The sequence below is a fragment of the Nicotiana tomentosiformis genome, chromosome 4 (genome assembly GCF_000390325.3).
Source record: "Nicotiana tomentosiformis chromosome 4, ASM39032v3, whole genome shotgun sequence".
NCBI classification, from domain to species: Eukaryota; Viridiplantae; Streptophyta; class Magnoliopsida; order Solanales; family Solanaceae; genus Nicotiana; species Nicotiana tomentosiformis.
The window spans coordinates 128,491,589-128,512,166 of record NC_090815.1 but is presented as its reverse complement, the minus strand read 5'-3'; the positions used below and the strand labels follow the sequence as shown (position 1 = coordinate 128,512,166).

General features: G+C 37.3%; 2 protein-coding genes and 1 non-coding gene across 3 annotated transcripts; 1 reads left to right on the top strand and 2 right to left on the bottom strand.

Annotated features, from left to right (window-relative positions):
- Positions 1 to 2,087: 2,087 nt before the first annotated feature.
- LOC117273799 (small nucleolar RNA R71) lies at positions 2,088 to 2,194 on the bottom strand. The gene has a single exon (XR_004503827.1). It is a non-coding gene; the product is annotated as a small nucleolar RNA R71 (small nucleolar RNA).
- A 728-nt stretch (positions 2,195 to 2,922) lies between these two features.
- On the top strand, positions 2,923 to 3,681 carry LOC138910513 (uncharacterized). Its single transcript, XM_070201757.1, has one exon. It carries the CDS (start codon positions 2,923 to 2,925, stop codon positions 3,679 to 3,681), a length of 759 nt encoding a protein of 252 aa, XP_070057858.1.
- Positions 3,682 to 10,154: 6,473 nt separating this feature from the next.
- Positions 10,155 to 13,760, bottom strand: LOC104084524 (S-type anion channel SLAH4-like). Its single transcript, XM_009588408.4, has 2 exons — positions 12,705 to 13,760; positions 10,155 to 10,743 (listed from the first exon to the last, which is right to left on the bottom strand). The coding sequence occupies exons 1-2, from the start codon at positions 13,683 to 13,685 to the stop codon at positions 10,462 to 10,464; spliced, it is 1,263 nt and encodes a 420-aa protein (XP_009586703.1). The 5' UTR covers positions 13,686 to 13,760; the 3' UTR covers positions 10,155 to 10,461.
- Between the last annotated feature and the right edge of the window lie 6,818 nt (positions 13,761 to 20,578).

Here is a 20,578-nt window from a genome sequence, read left to right as displayed (position 1 = left end):
TACCCGAATCTATGGTAGTTTGTAACATTTAATTGGTTGATAAAGTTGAAAAATTTGTAAAATTCCCTAAGTTTAGATTGAAGATTTGAGGACCGAGTTGATGTCGGAATTTAGTGATTTTGGTATGGTTGGACTCGTGGTTGAATGAGTGTTCATATTTTATAACGTTTTACGGGTTCCGAGACGTGTGCCCCACAGGCGATTTTTGAGTTAAATTTCGGATTTTATTGAAAAATTAGTATTTTCATATGGAATAAATTCCAATAATTTGTATTGATTGAATCGAATTAATTGTGACTAGATACGAGGCTTTCTGAGGCCAATTCACGAGGCAAAAGCATAGCAGAGTAAAGAATTAACCAGTTCTATATAAGTGACTTTTCTAACCTTGTGTGGGGGAAATTTCCCCTAGGATTGTACCTCATATGATAATTGCGATGTGTTGAAAGTCATGTATGCGAGGTGACGAGTGTGTACACGGGATAAATGTGGAAAACTCTAATTTTAAATTGTGTAGATCTCTGTTATACATTAATTAAATTATTTTATCCGGTTATATTCATCATCATTGATCTATTTTTATACTTTAAATTTGCCTGACATTTTTCCTGCTAATTGCTTTACCTGTTTAGTTAAAACTTTGTTTCTTTTATTCTGTGCTCATTACTTGAAAGTTGAATTTATTAATTGAATTATTATTAATATGAAGTATTTGATATTTAAAATTTTGGTATTGAAGCAAGGTGTTAAATTTATGAAATATTATTTTGTTGAGTTATTCACTTCCGAATATGTTGTGAGATTTTGTATTCATTGTAATTGAGTCGTGACCTCCTTATTGTGGAAATAATGTTATTGTTGATTTATTTTGGTAAGTTGAAATATTTGTGCACTTGAGGTGCAAATTATGATATATTGTGATATTGATACGCATGCGGTGGTACAAGGTCTAGGTGTTGAAACGCATGCGGTGAGATAAGGGTGGCTTGATACGCGGGGCTAGTAGGTGAACTACTAGAAGTCCTGCGGTGTGATAAAGGTGCCTAAAATGCAGGATGCTATTTCGGGAAAATAGTTTCTTTAAAATTAAATGTGAAGGCTCCCGCGGTGATATAAGAAAATGAAATATTGTGAATTTATTTATGATTTGGGACTAGGAGGCAGTACCTCGGGAGTGCCCTTGTTGATATTTCTTTATAGTTGCATTTTCCTTTGGTTATTTTGTGATTTTCCTTTAAAGTTGTAAATTTCAGTTTTCCTTCCACTGGGTATTATTTGCCCTTATTCTGTATAGTTAAATTGTGACATACTACTTACTTGAGTCATTCCCATTGTCATTTTATTATTATTATATTGTTAAACTTTTCACCTTGTCTTTCATTATTTCCAGTAGGGCCTGACCTGACCTCATCACTACTCTACCGAGGTTAAGCTTGGCACTTACTGGGTACCGATGTGGTGTACTCATACTACGCTTCTGCACATCTTTTTGTGCAGATCCAGGTACTTCCTATCAGTCCAGGCATCAGTGAACTAGCCGTACGCAGAGACTTCAAGGTATATCTGCTAGCGTCCGCAGACCTCGGAGTCCCCTTCTATCCTTATTATGTTGTTTTCCTTATTCTCTTTAGACTCTGATGTATAGAGACACTTAGAATAAATTCTTGGAAGCTTGTGACTTATCTCTACCGGGTTTTGGGAATTGTAATTTGTTTAATTTGCAGTACTTATTTAATTCAGCTGTTAAGGATTGAATTTCATATTTATATTTAGCTATTCTGTAAATTGTTAGGCTTACCTAGTCTTAGAGACTAGATGTCATCACGACATCCTACGGGGGGAATTTGTGGTCGTGACAAAGATGAACGAAGATCCAAACACACATCTGATGGACTTAGAAGAGATTATGAACACTTTTTAATATAATGAGGTGTCACAAGATGCAGTGTATTTAAGGGCATTCCCCTTTTTCACTTAAAGATGATGCGAAGTAGTGGCTTCGAAGCTTGCCAAATGGATCAATTAGAACATGGAAGGAAATGACCAGAAAATTTCTTCATAAATATTTCTCCTCAGCCCAGACAAGTAAGTTTAGAAGAGTAATCCATAACGTTTGCCAGAAAGAGAATGAAACTGTTTTTGAAGCATGGGAGAGGTTTAAGGAGATAGTTAGAAGGTGTCAACATAGCAGAATTGAACTCTAGATGTAACCCCAGGATTTTTGGGATGGATTGACACTGACCTCGCGTAGAAATTTGAGCAATGCAGTTGGAGGCCCTTTTATGAAGAAGACTCAAGAGCAGATAGTTACAATTCTTGATGAATTATCCGAAGATGCCAATCAGTGGCCCTCTGAGAGTATGGAAAGAAGAAAATCAACTGGTGTTCACCAAGTTGATGTTACTACATCTGCGCAAGTACAACTTGATGTTATGGCTAAAGAAATACGGAAGCTAACTGTAGCTTCGATACAAAATGTACACCACACAGCATGTCATATATGTAGAAGAGGACACCCCACCCATGAGTGTCAAGCTTTAACTGAGGAAGTGAATGTTGTAGGAAACTATAATGCAATGGGTCAGAGGCACCCCTGCTTTTTATGGAGTTCACCTGGGGTACTGCAAATGCATGGCAACAAAACAACCTTAGATTCCAAGAACAAGGAGCTACAAGTTTTCAAAATAGCAGAGGCAGCAGAATCACTCTCCACTGTCGAATTAATCTAGCATGGAAGATCTTATGAAGACCTTCATTATCAAGACAGATGAGAGTCTTGATGCCCATGATACAGTGATCAAAGAATTTAGTACATCTTTTCGAAGACTGGAAAAATAGGTTAGGCACTTAGCTACTCTAATGTCAGAGAGAGCTCCAGGAACACTTCTCGCTGTTACTGAGAGAAATCCATAAGAAATAGTGATGGTTGTAACTCTGAGAAGTGGGCAAGTGTTGAAAGATCCCACCACGATCCAAAATGAGGTGAACTTTGGAAAAGAAAGTGAGAAGAAGTTGAAGGGTGATGTTGACAAAAAGAATAAAGGCCCTATGAAAACTGAGAAAAAGAAGGAAGAAAATTCAACAAGGGCGGAACATGATGAGAGCAAGCATATGTCTGCGCTTCCTTTTACCCAAAATTTGAGTCGAGAAAAGCTGGACAAACAGTTTGAGAGATTTCTAGATGTGCTGAAACAGGTTCATGTAAACCTACCATTCACAGAAATGCTCTCACAAATGTCGGCTTATGCCAAGTTCTTGAAGGAGATTCTGACAAAGAATAGAAAAATAGAAGAGATCTCAGTGGTCAATCTCAAAGAGCATTGCAACGCAATTTTCCAAAAGAAACTCCCACAAAAGTGTGGAGATCTAGGGAGTTTTATCATACCTTGCTCTTTAGGCACTACTAATTTTGATAAGTCTCTATATGATTATGGTGCCTCAATTAATTTAATGCCTCTATCTATTTACATAAAACTGGAAAAGGAGATTGGAGAGATAAGGTCTACACCAATATCTTTACAGCTGACAGACCAAACGACTCTAATACCCGAGGGAATAGTTGAAGATGTCTTAGTTCGAGTAAATAAGTTTGTATTTCCTGTGGATTTCATAATGGTTAATATGAAAGAGAACAAGGAGATCCCCCCTCATCATAGGAAGGCCATTCCTAGCAACGGGTAGAGCAATATTAGATATACATGAGAGAAAACTCATGCTTAGAGTGGGCGAGGAGACTGTGGTTTTTGATATTATTGTAGAAACGAGAGTAAAAAGGGAGAAGCTAGCTGCTAGTGTTGTGTGGAAAGTGAAGGGCAAGAAAGAGAAGACTGCGGCGAGCAAAAAAGATAAGTGTGGGGTGTACCCCAAAAAGGCTAAGAAGAAGTTGTCCATGTGGATGTGTGCACTAGTTCGAGAGAGAAGAATGGAGCCCGACTTCGACTCAGACCCCGACAAGAGATTCAAGGAAGTTTCCTCTACCTTATGCATTTTAATTGTGTGTCATGGGGATATGCCACAATTTTTAGTGTGGGCTGGGGGATATATTTGTATGTATGTATGTTGTGTGTATATTAGTCTTAGTTTTGTATGTTAGTTTGTAGTAGTTTGATAGAAAAAAATGGAAAACCATAAAAAATTTAAAATTTTTGATTTTTCCCGACGATGGATATCATTCGACAAGTTTTTTGAGCGATTAAAGTCGAAGGAAAAAGACCAAAAAAAATTCTTTTGTTAGGTAGTGTATAAATTCCCCATTGATTTTTCTTTGTGCCGCGGTTCTTTTCCAAGGGTTTTGTTTGAACCTGGTGTAGTTAGTTTTTGGTTTTGTAGAATAGTAGGAAACCTTGTGCTATGATTTGAAATGAAAGCAATATCTTTTGACTCTATCATGCCTTGAGAATAGTATGTGCTTTAGTTGTGACGCTTAGGCTCAGTTTCTGACTCTTGTATAAGCACCTTAAATTGTATGACCTTAACTTTGCCTAACTGCGTTAACTAGAGTGTCTTGATGAGTCTAATCCGGAGTGAGTTATGTGCCATGAATGTGTAAGGTTTGTGTATTCTGTGCATTGTATTTGATGTGTAGAACTTGCCCCGTGTGTTTGCAAAGCAAAATAGTAGTTTTGTTCAGTCTTGGAAGTGATTTAGGCATTTCTTTGTTGAGCCAGATATATGTGTATACCCACCAAATTATTATGTATGTTAGTTAACCCCATTTGAGCCTATAATCTTATTTCTTTGGCAACCACATTACAAGTCTTACCCACTTATTTGAATTGACCATCTATTTGAACCATTTACCTCTCGTGAGCACTTAAAATTGTATGAACTTTGTAAAAGTTGAAGTGTGGGGTGGTTGATTTGGATTTTGAGTGGAAATATTGAAATAAGGAGAAATGTGCATTGTTGTGAAAAAGTATAAGCCACTTGAATTGAAAAAGAAGATGAAAAAAATAGTTTATATTTATTGATTATGGTAACTCTTGATGTATTTGTGCTTAAAGAATTTGGATGTTGACATATACGGATATGAAGGTGGAATTATGATTTGACATATGTATGGGGTTTAAAGATTAAGTATATGTATTAAAAGTACTTAGGGAGGTGTAGTTACTCTTATATCTAAATGTATTTTAACCATCCCGCAGCCTACATTACAACCAATTATAGTCCTACTTGATCCTTGACTGAATAAGCTCGATTAGTAGAGTAGTACACTACAGGCAAGCCTATGGTGGATCTTTTATGGCATATGAATATTATTCTGAGAGTGAGTGAATTCTTTCTATCTTGAATTCCTAATTATTCTTAACTTTTATTGTGTATGGAACTACTCTCTATTGTTAGGTGAGGGCACTTGATTAATGAAGGAAAGGTAATGTCATTGACCTCTGTGTTAGAGTAAGTGAGCAGGTTGTGAAAAATGTGTGGTGATTTTGAGTCAAATCTTGAACCGAGGATATTACGGTGTTATGCTTAATCTGTTATATTATTCTTGGTATGATAAGTTAGGAGAGTTGTTTAAAAAGGTCGTGTCTATATGAAGTATAGTTTGATTGCTCGAGGACGAGCAATGGTTTAAGTGTGGGGTGTTGATGGTAGGCTATAATCTCGTATTTTAGTCGCTTATTGTGCTCTAATTCACTGCACTTTACTTATGTTGAGCTTTAATTAGGCGAGTTTTGCACTTATTGTGTGTTTTATGCCCTGTAGGAGTGATTCCGAGCTATGTAGATGTTGTGTCATGAATTCATGCTATTTTGGAGCTTTGACGTCTGAGTAAAAGCCCAAGGGTTAAGTAAGGATCGTGTTCGGGGATCAACGGATGATAATGCACTTTAAGAACGTAACGAAGAATCGAGTAGGCATACTGTGCACTGTCCAGTAAAATGCACATAACTTTTCGCTCACAAATCCTTTTGGGCTCCACAATATATCGTTGGAAATTAAAAGGGCTATAACTTTCATGTTTTATGATTTACCAAATTCCCAACTTACCACCCAGGTGCGCGACCAAGTGCGCGATCGCGCACTTGGGCGCTCACTTGGGGTAGAACAATGTGCAAAGTGTGCGACCAAGTGCGCGATCGTGCACCTGGGCGCGCACTTGGGGTATAAAAATATGTAAAATGCGCGACCAGGTGCGCGACCGCACATGTCCTGTCCGGGAAAAGTCCTATTTCACTAAGAAAATGGTAGTTTTGTCCGGAATTTGTTTTGGGGGCGGATTAAATACCCCAAAACACCATTTTTGACATACCTTAAACCTAGGGAAGCTTAGGAGAAGATGGATAAGCAAGAGCACAAGGATTTCATCCTTCCTTCCTCACTAAAATCTGGGTTTGGATTGTATTTATGTTTTCCTCTATTTTTATTTCATTTGTGAGGAACTTCTCCATGTCTATGGAGTAGAACCTTTTGGGTTTTGATGGATTTAGTGTATTGATGGTTGTTTGTGAATTATAACTCTATGTTTATGTATTTGAATTATTTTTGGAAGATTTAATTATTACATCTATGCTCACTTATTCTTGTAATCGAAAAAGGCATAACTTGTAATATATTTGCACTATATTGTTGGTTGAATTCATAGATTCTTCTAAGTAATCGAAATAGGCTAGTTGAATCCTTGATTAAACCTAGTTAGGAGGATAATCAAAAGAGGTTCTCCTAAAGACCAATCCATTACGAATTCTTGTATATCTTCACCGAGCTTAAATTTGTTCATATTGTGAGGTTGAGACTTAATCGAGAGATGAGTTTCTACTAAACAATTGTACTGATAATTAAGTGAATTTGAGAGAATCACTTGAACATTAAAAGTGAATTATCTAGAGTTAGATCCCGAACAATTATCTTGCACCTATCCTATCAACCCATATTTTCTCCCATTGATAACTCCCTTGCTTACATATGTTGTGATTGTCATTAGTCAATAGCTGTAGATTTTAGATTATTAATTATATAAATCTCAACTGTTGATCCTCCTGAATAACAATCTAGCTACAAACTACGAGAATACTATTTAAATCCAATCCCTGTGGACACGATATCATACTATACTATCTTTGACTAGCGAGTACAATTTAAGTGTATGTTTTGCGTTCGTCAACCTCCAACTGACCAAGCCAGGAAAAGTCCTCCAACACGGCCATGTCCATGCCATCAAAGAACGTATTGAGGGCATCATCTGGGCCCGACACAGTCTTGTTTGATTTCTCTTGCCTGTTTGGGCCTCTTCGAGCATGGACTCAGTATAGGATGGCGTCTCTACAATGTCGATGACACCAGCTACCTTCTTCAGAACGAGAGCGGCTTCTCGAGGGGACCACGACCTCTGTCTCTCCCTCTAGTTACCGATCTAGAGGGGGATCGACATCGTACTCACTTTTCTCGGTCGCCACCTGCTCCTCCTCGTTGAGGGTCGACTCATGAGCAATAAACTTTAGGTCATCATCCTCGGGGTAATCTCTGAGCCGGTAGAGGGAATCAAAATCCGGTACCCTGGACTTGGTGCTCCTTTTGTTTTTTCAGATCCAGATGACCACCCTTTTCTTCCTCACCTCGGCATCCGGGGAACCCGAGGACATCCTTTTCTTTTTTTTTATCCTCCTTTGCAGTGGCCCCGAGCTGCCCCAAAGTGGAGGGTTTAGCAAGTGTAGATGGATCCTTGTCCTTATTTAATAGCCTGAGCTCGATGGTCTTGGGCAAATATGTGAGAAAGAAGAAGACTTAGCGAGCTATAAGTCAGATGTATGGATGTCATCATTCGGAAAGTGCCTCACTATGGGAACGGACCTCCTACTTGCCCTTCGAGAGCTTGCGCCATGTGCGTTCGGAATAGGGCATCTATTTGCAAATTCCCTCGATCCACTCCTTGAAATGGGGGATTGCATTAGAAACTCGGGCAACCTCTGCACAATGACAAACACATGCAATTAGAAAGAGAATAAAAAGGAACGCAAAATACCCAAGAAGGAAAACACTTACGGGATGCATTCCACTTTTCTGGGAACGGTAGAAATTCGGAGGGGATGAGGTCTTCGGTCTTCACCCAAATGAACCTTCCCTACCAACCTCGATCTAGATCCTCATCGATGCTCGAGAATGGATCTTTGCTTTATCGGCGAACAAGCTTGATCACCCCCCCTCGAAATATTCAAGGATTGTATAGACGAAGCAGATGGTCGAGGGTAAACCGAGGTGCTTCGATGTTGTTTACAAAGTGTCGAAGGAGGATTACGATCCTGTAAAAGGACGGGTGAATCTGTCCAAGGCAGACCTCAAACCTTTTACAGAAGTCGAGGACTATGGGGTCCATCGGGGCGAGCGTGAAGGGGTAAGTCTACCCCTCCACGTAAGTGGTGATGTCTTTGTTGGGCCTGGGAATGACCACCTCCTTGCCCTCCTAGTTATAGTCTACATGGATTATGGGTAGTGTTTTCTTAGTAACAGAGCATATGTACTTCCATACTCCTTCGCCCCGGTCATGTTGATTGGAAGCCTTCTCCACGTTAAAGTCACTCCCGTTGAAGCAGCCCCCGGGTACGAAGCTCTTCAAGGGAGGCTCATGGGCCACCTAGGGAATGGCTACATCGGCATATGTGGCCGGGTTAGAAGACGAAGGGGTAGTTTTTTGAGGCACGGATTTGAAAGTTTTTGCCATTAAGTTTTGGGAATATAAAGATTTGAGGAAAATCTGTGAAGGTTTGAAGATGGGATGAAGATGTGAAAGTCTAGGTTGAAGATTCAAAGAAAATCTATGAAGACCTGAAGATGAGATGGAGATATTAAGGTCTAAGGAGCAATGTGTGAAAATTTGCAGAAGTCAAAGGCAAGTAGAAAATTTGAGGGTAAATTCAAGAGTGTTGGAATCGAAAAAATGGGGAAGTAAAACGGGGGGGCATGGCTTTTATTGAGGAGAACAGTCAATGCGCGACGTTTCGCATTCGAATGCAGTCGACCGACGACTGACACATATCCGAAGTCAGAGCAACGCGACTGATGGGACATTTCGTTGACCCAGCAACCCAGTTGTAACGTATGAGGGAAGGAACCGGGGATCATTTATCGCTTCCCATCATTTCAATAAACCTATTCTCCGAAAAAATAGGGGACTATATGTATGCGGGTAAAATCAGTGGCAATGTCTAGCCGGATTCCCTGATGAGAGAACGAAGGGGGAGCCCGAGCCCGATTTTTGCAGCCAAGGTCAAAGACTCTTCGTATCAAGACTCAAGAAGGGTGAACGGTATATCCGACATTGGGCATGGGAAAGCGACGTGCTCGGTTTGAGTGTAAGTTCTAGACATCAGGAGACACATTGAACGGTTATGCATGACGGATAGAGGGCTGTGACACCTGCCCTCACCGGATATCATGGCGGAAATCTTGCTCGATGTCGATTATGGATCAACGATTATTGAAAAAAGAAGATTTTTACCTTTTTTATACTTTTACTAGGGTTGAAACTCCCCCAACTATATAAAGGGGAAGTTTTCCTTTAGTCTGACACATTGTAATAAGCAATTCAAGGCAATAAAAGTTTATTTTTATCTTCTAGCTATTGTTAAGAACTTTGCTCACTTATACTGTTCTACATTCACGACTAGGCTCGAACCGAGAGCCCAATCGAAGACGAAGTCGTTGTTCACTCTAAGATCAAGCTTAATCATAACATTGTGACTGGTTTGTTTGTTTATTTTGCTTTTAATTTATTTATCTATTATTCTTAATTATTCGTGTTGAATTAAGCTACACATCTTTAAAATCGTGTATAAATTTAATTGTTACTTAATTTTGGGTAAACAAGTACATTTGATACTCTTACCCATCAAACCTCTTTTATGTTTTAGCTGAGTTATTATTTGTTTACTATCTGCCTCGTTCAACAATGTTACAGCTAATATCTGCAACAAACAAATTAGGTCCGTTCAACAGAGCAAAAGAACATAAATAACTAAAAATATCAAACTCAGTTACCTAATAGTTGGCTATAGCGACAGTGATTTGTTATTTATCTTTAGACAGAAGTTGGTTCACTGAAAACATGGACATATCTCATACGTCACACATATGTTAATTAATTGATTAATTGAATATAATTAATAAGAAGATCGCTAGATCTTAGACAAAGATGAGAACTAACCAAAAAATAAAATACAATATGAACTTTATTAAAATCACTATAAAGTAATACATGGGAACCTAAATAATATTTGCATACAAGTATAACCTGACAACTATAGACTAGTTATAGCAAGTAGACAATGTAATGACTGCTAGCTACCAGCCATAAGCTTATACAATTAATATAAAATATAGGATAGACTCATAGAAAGACTCCTGCTGCCCTGTGCCAGAGACCATTAAACTCAGTAACAGTCTGATAGCGAATGGGATGCGTTTACCGTCTTTTACCTACTTTACTGTATTAATTTAAAATTCTGAATACGCCTCTGATCAAATAATTCGAGAAGACTGTTTGGGTAGCTTGGAAGTGAGAGAAGGATCTTCATCTGGTAAGAGCATTTTAGAGTAGAGAGCAGTAGATAACAAGAGGGCAATAATGACAAGAACAGATAGAGATGAAAGAATGAGCATTATGGTATGTGACACTTTTCCTTTGACCTCTTTTGCATATCTTGTGGAAGCCAAAGCTAATAGTGTTACTGGATATGAGTATGCCCACCATGCTACGTTGAATTTTCTCATTGATTTCTTGAAGAGAGTTGGCCTGCATATCTAAAAATTCAAAGAAGCAAAAAAACAACAAAATTAGTCAATTTCCTAATTGGAAGATTGAAGGATTATACTCTATATAGATGTCTTTCAACCGTTTAAACTAAAAATAATCACAAAATATATAATATATATGTATAAGACGTGTGAAAATATGTATATTTAGTGTATAATTTATGTATAGACTAAAAAATGTAATTAAAATATTCGTCTGGTTACTTTGTATAAAAATTCCAAAAAAGAGATTTATTGAAAAAAAAAAAAAAAAGGAAGAGAAATTATGGGCTGGTCGCTCTAGTAGAGTGACAAGTGAGAGTCGTCTTGATCACGGCATGTACGGCTCGTACAAGAAGACAATACTTAAATAGCAGCCAATAACATGAATATTTTTTATATATAAAGACAAAAATATTGAAAGAAACATGAATAGCAAGCTAATTCTATCATAAAATAATAGGATGTAGCGAAAGAATATTAAATTCTACACTACACATACGTAGACTTGAAGACAAAGTGGTTGTGAAGTCAATTTCACCTATTCCACATGAAACGTAACAGAAAATTCCAAAACTTAGGTTTATAGAGGAAATCTTGAAATAATAGGGAAAAAAGAAGAAGATAAAGTCGATATTCATCAACTTTTCAAGATTATTGTAAGTGGAGGATGACTCTTCTAATCTTATATTTAATTATATATTGGTAATGTAAAAAAATATAATGTCAGTGTGTTGTCGTGAGGCGATTTAGTTTTGATAATCGACAAAGGAACACATGCATGAATCAGGTCTATGGACAGTGTACATAAGTGACGGACAGAATCAAGAAAATGGCATGCACATGAAAGGGATAAGTATAAGTGATTATATCTGATATTCCCTGAACGGAAAGGTTGCTTGATAAAGAGCATGACTCCTTACTTGAAGAGAACTCTATCTAAGATAAGGAAAGAGTTAGAACTTGATGATGACTAGAACTCTTCCACAGGAAGAGTAAAGCATTAAAACTCTAGTTAATCCTTATTCTACTAATTCTATAAATATCAGTTGTCTTCTCTTTTACAGGTGACGCACAAACGCTGAAGTTAAACGTGAGTTGAGAGCAAAATAGCAAGGCATTTTGCAAGCAATTCCTGTGTGATTCAAGCGTGCGAACCTATAGAAGAACCAGTTCCAAATGTCTGTCTTTTATTCTAGTTTCATTGTAGTAGGGCTTTTGAGTTGTTCCTTTCAGCTTTATCTAGAAGCAATTGTACTAGGTACTTTGAGTGTAGTATTCAAGTTAGAGTTAACTTGAAGTTGTCGCAATAGCTAGAGGCTGGTTGCCAAAAAGGTTAGAGGTAATCCTTAGGTTTACAAAGAGTTTTGTAAATGTTGTTTTTGGCTCAAAGATTTAGTGAAGTGTTGGAAAAAATCCTACTGGATAGTAGAATCACCCCCAGTGCACGCAAAATTTGAACACCACACAAATCACTCTCCCCTCTTATGTGGTATTGAAATATAAAACATCATGTTGTAATTTAACATAGTATAACATGTTTTATGCTATATTTTTAAGTAATTTAGTTTCACTAATTTAGAGTTTAACTTTTACCTTCGGAAAAAATTTTGCACTATCAAGTCATTTATATGATAACTAAAAATACTTTTATTCATAATAGGTAAGATTTAACTGTTATGTACGTGCCAAAAAATTATTGTATTTATCATGTTGTATCAGCTAATCTATTTTTTTTTAGGACCAAATTCCTTCAAGTTACTTTTTACATATTTTGACAATATAAAAACAATTTTGTGCTGTCGATCTAAAGAAGTTACGTACATTTTAATTACTCTTGCGGGAAAAATGCGCTTATTTTGAAACCTAAGCGCTAGAGTCAAGACCCCAGTTAAACCCGTACCTAAATACTTCCAAAAAGATTAAAAAGAACACTAATTTCGAAGCCAGATTTTTAAATGCAACGTTACCAGTGTCGTAAAGAGGAAGAGCGAGAGAAAGAAAAGCATCTTTGAAGCAGTGTCAAAGCTTCCAGTAATTGATGCCCAAGCCAAGCTAGCCATACTTGGAGCTGCAAAAAACAAGAAGAAAACTGGTCGCAACATAGCCGGAAGCCGATCACTTCCTGATAATCTCTGATATAACGTCACAAAAAGCACCAAATAATGAACCATCCCCAATGAAAATAAGCAAACAGAAACCTCTTGCCAGCCCATTTTAGCCGCGGCTCGAGCCCCGACTAAGTTCCCAATGACCGATAAATGGCTGGTCGGGTTAGCCGCGGCTGTTAAAAGTCTCTTCCCCTTAGTAAACCATTGTCCATAAATTTTCACATCCAAAACTATGACCGGAACTGCAAAAACCCACCAAAGAGCTTTAAAACCAACGTGTTTTGGTGCTATAAAAGGGTGGGATTCAAGTAATATAAGCCAAGAAATCCAAGGGGCAAAAAGGTAATTGACTCCAACGTGGTGCAAGAACTCTCCCTTAACCAAATTAAATCGAAAGAAGCACTTCAAGAGGTAGAGTAAAGAAAGAAAAACTAGAACCAATAGTGCAAATGACCATAGGAAAATTAGAACGGGACGATAGATCATTTGAGGCACGTGATGTAAGAATTTTGTTTCATTATTTGTTGGGTCAAGTAGTGTTTTCCATAATAAAGTTTCCCAACATAAAGATAGGCTTATTCTGAAATAGCCTGCATGTATCCTTGTTAGCATTAAGGATAACATGAATCTTAGTCCAATGAAAGCGAGAAGACCATAGTCATGGTCTTCTTGCTTTCCTGAAGAGGAAGATCGAGGCAACTCGATCATGTCTTCTCGCTTTCCAGAAGAGGAAGATCGAGGCAACTCGATCATAATATTGGTATCTGGTATTATAGTGTTTTGATTTTTCGTCTCTGTATTAGGTGTGTGAAAATCATCTAATGCAGGAGTGATTCTCATATTTGTAGGAGTTATGGAGTTTAATCTCCCGGTGAGAGATTTTTATAGCGGAGAGGGTGAGAATGGGACAAATGAAGGAGGATTAAAGAATGTGCAAATTGGGTTAGATGCGAAACGGAGACAAAAGAATTAATTAAAAGAATACCAAATCAAAAATTTCGCCTAATTCGTTGGAAGATGCCTGCAACCAGGTACAAATAGTGACAATTATATTTGAGTTGGCAAGATTTATGTTGACTAAAAGAAAAGTGGTAAGAATATGAGTTTGCTTTCTATGCCAATGGTAAAAATCTTTTGCGTTGTTAGATTATTAAAAAAAACGTAACTTTTTATAATAAAATTTAACTTATATATACGAACAATTGAATTTTTTTTACATAACTGACTGGTATATGTTTCAACATGTAGTAGCAGGTAATCATCGGCGGACCATGATTTAAAGGCGACGAGGGCACATGAGCAAATTGCTCAACCAGTGGCCCTATCAAACTTTTGATCTTAAGGGTTTCAAGCAAAATATATAATTATTTTTAACATATATACACTTATATATTCAAAAACTTTGCCGAAGTTAATGGGGTCCGATACCCTTCTTCAAGCACTGGTTCGACTCTTTAGGTAACTAATGTGTTTTAACTTGTTATAGCTGGTTAAAACAATTTACATATTTTAACATATTATAACAGATAATATACCCCGCAAAAGATCTATTATGGTTGATCGCCTATAATTACATTTAGGTGACTTTATACTGTAAAAGAGCTATTACACTATATGTGTATAGAAGTTGAATTTTTCATAATTGTAAAGTGATTTGATAATCTTGAAAAGAAGATAATTAGAATGCTATAATCAGTTAATTAGTAGTTGTACTATATACAGTAATAATGTAAAAAAAATTAGATTATCAATATATATAAATCCAATCCTGAGATCTATATATTCGAAACATGCTTATGATTTTGCATGAACATGTAATGCATCACGCAACCTTCGAGCTACTTCGTGAAATGTTGTTAGCTAAGAGTGCTAGCAGTACAAATTAATTTAATATGCATTATCTTATTCATGAAAGCGAAATATATATATCTTTGCGGAAAACATCTTGCAAGTAAATATTTTAATATTCCCTCCGTAATGTTAGTTTTGCTTTTTGAAAATCAAATATATCGTAATCGTCCTCAACATTTATGGTTTTTTAAAGTTCAACTTGCGCGCTACTAAAAAAAGGGAGAAAAATTGACTACCTAAACCGACCGATGTTGGTCGGTAATTGATAAAAATCATTCAAAAATCGACCGATTCATGGCGGTATGTAATCGTATGGTCGATAAAGCCAACCGGAATCAGTATTGTGGCAGGATACTGTTATGAACCCGAATTCACGATACAAAGTAAACGAGGGAAAGGATAGGTTTAATTCATAAACTCAAAGAGTCAATCATTACAATAACAGAAACTAGAACTAAGAAGGAGATTCAGAGAAGAAGGATAGAGAGAGCCGAGGGAGAACATAAAGAGATAGTCAGAGGAAGAAGCCAGAAGAACGGAGACGAGAGAGAAATAGAATTCTCAACAATAGGCATAATCCCAAAATCACTGACTTCTACTCTTTTTAATAGAATAGTTCTTGGGCTCACTACTCAACCCGGATCCCAAATTAGTCTGACCATATTGCTTGTTCTCGGCCCAATAGCTATTTGTATGTTGATATCCTTATTGGGTTGTGGTTGATTCATAACAATACTCCCGTCCTCAATAAGATCCTTGTCCCCAAAAGGTTCAAGTCAAGAATAGTGATACTCACGAGCTCCCAACCAACTATATGAATACTAAGGCGTTCTTTGTGCCTAGAGGAAAATATAGGATCCAGTGCACGTTCAGTGAACCAATCTAAACCTTGTCCTTTGTGGCTCTCAGACATTAGCAGTGTTATCAACTTGAGCAGTGTTATCAACTTGAGTGCCATCATAACCTGCCCTGCATATCGACAAGATCTTGCTTGTCTTCTTCGCGAAGCAGTTAGCGAAGAGCGAAATGAGTGAACCAAGGCAAACTTTCTAGAAGCAAATCCCCACAAAAGCACCCCATGTAATGTGATCACCAACCCATCAATTTGCCTCAAACACCTTAGTATCCTTTCTTTAGTAACCTTTAGATCCTTCAGGATATGTTCTTTTGAGTAGTGGATAGCAAGGATGGTATTGAACAACACTTCTTTTGGAACTAGCCCTTTGTGAGATATGTTTGTCAACACACACTCAACTTCATCATATTACGTAAATTTCAGCGGAATAAGTATCCTATACATGACAGTTCTTGAAATTTTACCATTTAATCTAATTGCTTCCTTCAAAATGAGTCCCTCTTCTAGATTATCATTGTTACAAAGCCCATGAATGAGGGTACTATAAGAGACAATAGGATGACATGTACTTGTAATTGCCCTTACTCTCAGGTATTGTGTAGTTTCCACATATATAAAAGCCATGCGAAAGCTCTACTAGGCTTGAATCCTCATTGACCTTCTTCACACAAAGCTTATCAACCACCTCGACCACATACCTGGAAGCAATATGTGCGCTAATGTGCAGAATGAATAAGGATGTTTGGCTAGCTCGTTGTTTATCATTAGCACTAGGATGTCGTTGCCCTATCTTGTTCATGGTTGAAGAACAACTATTCAAGTCTAGTGCAAATATAAAATTAATAGAATATCCAAGAGTATTACAGAAGATATGTGGGGAAACAAACGATTGGTTTGAGGTGGCCACAAGATCTGCAATGGTGGAGGATGACCTCAAAGGTTCAGCTGGTACCCATGTCAAGGCATTTGTTGATGAGTATAAGCCAAAACAAGAAAAATCTGCCACTTGTGAATCAACATTGTCACCTTTAATTGCGCTTACCGGTATATCACTAATCTCTAAATCAAAAATTATATTTTCAATTATTTCACTGATATAGAAATTCACACACCATTGTCGTCCGGGATCCCACACTTTAATCATAGAGTAAGAAGATACAAATGAACAAAAATTTTCAGTAGTGACCAGCAGTAGTAATGCCTTACTCTTCGGAGTCCGAAAATTCTCCTTATGCATTATGGAAACTAGTGCACCACCAGTCCATAGATTGCTGTCCCCCAATGCGAAAGTTCCAACAACTTGTTCAACTAGGGATACTACAGGCTCTCGGCCACCACAAGGAAATGGACAAGCAAGTCGAATAGATCTCGCACTGGAAGGTGAGACTACCAACTCACTGGTATCAAGAGAAAGCAGACATGATTCTATGATACCATCACCATACACATAAAGTTTATCGTCCATCAAAATTGTCTTCTTACTACCATAAGGTAAAATAGCATAGCCATTTAGGAGTATGCAACTAAAAAAATACAAGTCGAAAATCACATAGTGATGGTTGCTTAATTATTAATACGAACTCTTCATCCCATGCTGGTTTTTCATAACCAACAAACAGAATTTTGTCAGGAACATATCACGCAATATTTGAGACCTCGCTAGCCATCATGAACTTCTTATCAAAAAAATTCCACAAACATGGACGCATATGAATGTGAAGCGATATGACATTTTCAAATGGATGTGCAACTTTAGCAGGGCTCGCAATCTCTTTCGGCACTACATCATTTCCGCTAGCAAAAGGTACCAAAAAATTGGTTGCGGCATCAGTTGGAGAGATATAGTTCTTGTCAATGGTTCGTTTGAGATTTTTATCAAGATACACGACATCAAAGGACTCAATACCAAATTTAGCTTCACCAAACAGCTCCCAATAATATAAATTTGCAAATAAATAACTCAATTTTTTTCTAATTGCTTTAAACAATGTAGGTGCATATGATAGAGAACTTAAATGAATATGCAGAAGAGATGCACACCCTGAAGAAATGATAAATTCCTGCCCTGTGTCAAACCACTTGGCCACATAACTAGAATTTGACAATCCAATATCCCTTGCATCCGTAGCCCAACTACTAGAGTGTTGTACCAATGAAAGTACTTGACTGGAAAATGCTAACGTGTCTGCCAACGGACAATTGATTCCAGTAGTTATCACGATCCTAGTTTTAATCTTATACTCACGTGCAGCAAAAGAAATCAGAAATGAAGTCGTATCGACAATTTGACTAGGCAACCGACATGTATCTTTTTGGAAATTTTCAGCAAGCACCATGTCTTCCTCTGAGTCGCCATAATCCAAATCAGAGTCATCAGTAAGTACCTTGGAGCAGCAGTTATGCGGCATTTTGTCGAACACTTGGCCTTCCTCTATGAATTCCTCTTTCTCAGTCAACGGTATATTATCATCTTTGAGCTACTGTAGTATTTCCCTGTTAGTTTCAGCTGTTGTTGTTTCATCTTGGGCGGTGTCCAGCATTTTCTTGAACACCTTGTATGCCACGTTGATGTTATTATTGTTCGAGTGCTTATTCCAATACTGAGGCGAGGGTGAAGTGCTAATGTTGCACCATGATTGTCACGACCTAAAATTCACACCTTCGGACAGTGATAGCACCTAATATTTCACTTGTTAGGCAAGCCAACGTTAGAATAATATTATCCATTTTAAAATAATTTTTAAATTTATTAATAACAAAGAATTAAATGCGGAAGTAAAGTTTAAAATATAGTGAATAATTCATAAAATAACAGTGTCTAAATATCATCTCAGAATTGGTGTCACAAGTGCACGAGCTTCTAGAATAATATAAATAAAGGTCTGAATAAAGTAAAGCTGTCTAGAAACAAACACAAAGCTAAAGTAAAGTAGACGGGGACTTCAGAACTGCAGACGCCGTGCAGTTATACCTCAAGTCTCCTCTGGTAGCTGAAATCCGACCAAGTCTATGGTGCATCGCTGGACCAACTCCGAAATCTGCACAAGGAGTGCAGAATGTAGTATCAGTACAACCGACCCCATGTACTAGTAAGTGTTGAGCCTAACCTCGACGAAGTAGTGACGAGGCTAGGGCGGGTCACTTACATTAACCTGTACGTAATATTAGTAACAACAATAAATAATAGAAATAAATCAGGTAACTCATTTATAATAGTTGAAGCCAACCCAGCAGTCATAACCAATTATTATTTCAACCAATTTCCGTTGCAGCGTGAATACCTCTCCCACAATATATTCATTTTCAATCCTCCAATATAATTATTTTAATCAAGTATATATATAGACTTTTAGATAAGTCTGTTGCGGCGTGCAATCCGATACCCCAATATGGACTTTTAATAAGTCTATTGCGGCATGTAATTCGATCCCCCAATATGGACTTTTTAATAAGTCTATTACGGCGTGCAATCCGATCCGTCAATATGGACTTTTTAATAAGTCTATTGCGGCGTGCAATCCAATCCCCCATATATATATATATATATATATATATATATATATATATATATATATATATATATATATATATATATATATATATACTTTCATTTCCGTTGCGGCGTGCAACCCGTTCCCCCAATATAACTTTAAACAACTCTTAAATTTAATAAAAATTACTCCAATAAATACCACGTCCAATGACAAACTATTAAACATCAAGGTACACAATAATTATAATTTATTTATGAACAAACAATGACAATTAACAATTAATTATGAATATCGTGGAAAAAATAAGCAATTTAATATTTAGTATGCTAAATGTCAAATAACAATTAAGACACATAAATCAAATAGCATGTAACAATTATTACAGGAATTCAAGAATTAATATTTGACAAAGAATAAGAGAGATACAATTATTATAATAATTAATTCATGATTTAAAATAATTTATGATTTTTCAAGTAATTATGCAAACAATTAATTTGACGACGTATAGACACTCGTCACCTCGCTTATACGTCGTTCACATGCATTTCATATAATAAATAGTTTAAGGGTTCTATTTCCTCAAGTCAGGGTTAACCACGACACTTACCTCGCTTTGCAAATTCCAATAAATTATTCGACCACAACTTTTCCTACGACCACAACTTTTCCTACGACCACAACTTTTCCTACGAACACCCGTTCTGCTACGAGTTCAACCATACAAAAATTATCCAATTCCGATGTCAAATGGACCTTCAAATCTTAAATTTTTATTTTTGGATTTCTTTCATAAATTCACGGATTCATGATGTAAATGAGTATGGAATCATGAAATATAATCAATATAGGATAAGGAACACTTACCCCAATGTTTTCCAGTGAAAATCACCCAGGAATCGCCTTACCCGAGCTCAAAAATTAGAAATAGTTGAAAATGGGTCGAAATCCCATTTCTAGAACTTAAGTTCTGTTTTTCATATTTTTACTCATCGCGATCGCGGAAATTCGTTCACGATCGCGTAGAACAACTTTTGTCCAGGTTCATTTTACTCTTCGCGATCGCGAAGCATATTTTGGCTGCCCAGCTTTTTGCTCTAAGCGAACGCGTAAGGGCTTATGCGAACGCAAAGCACAGCTTCTCAGCCTTCCGCGATCGTGAACGACCTTGTGCGATTGCATAGCACAAACTTTGTGCTTCAGCTTCTGCCCCATTCCTTCTACCCGAACGCGACCTCAATCACGCGTTCGCGAAGCATAGCCCCATTTCACATACGCAATCGCGTCCCTTCCTCTGCGATCGCATAGAACAACATATCCCTGCCCCAAATAAGCTTACGGGATCGCAGATGGACCTATGTGATCGCGTATAAGGAAACCAGAAGAAGGTAGCAGCAAATATCAGCAATCTCACCAAGGCCAAAAATGATCCGTTAACCACCCGAAATTACCCCGAGCCCTCGGGGCTCCAAACCAACATGCACCCAAGTTCTAAAATATCATACGAACTTGCTCGCGCGATCAAATTGCCA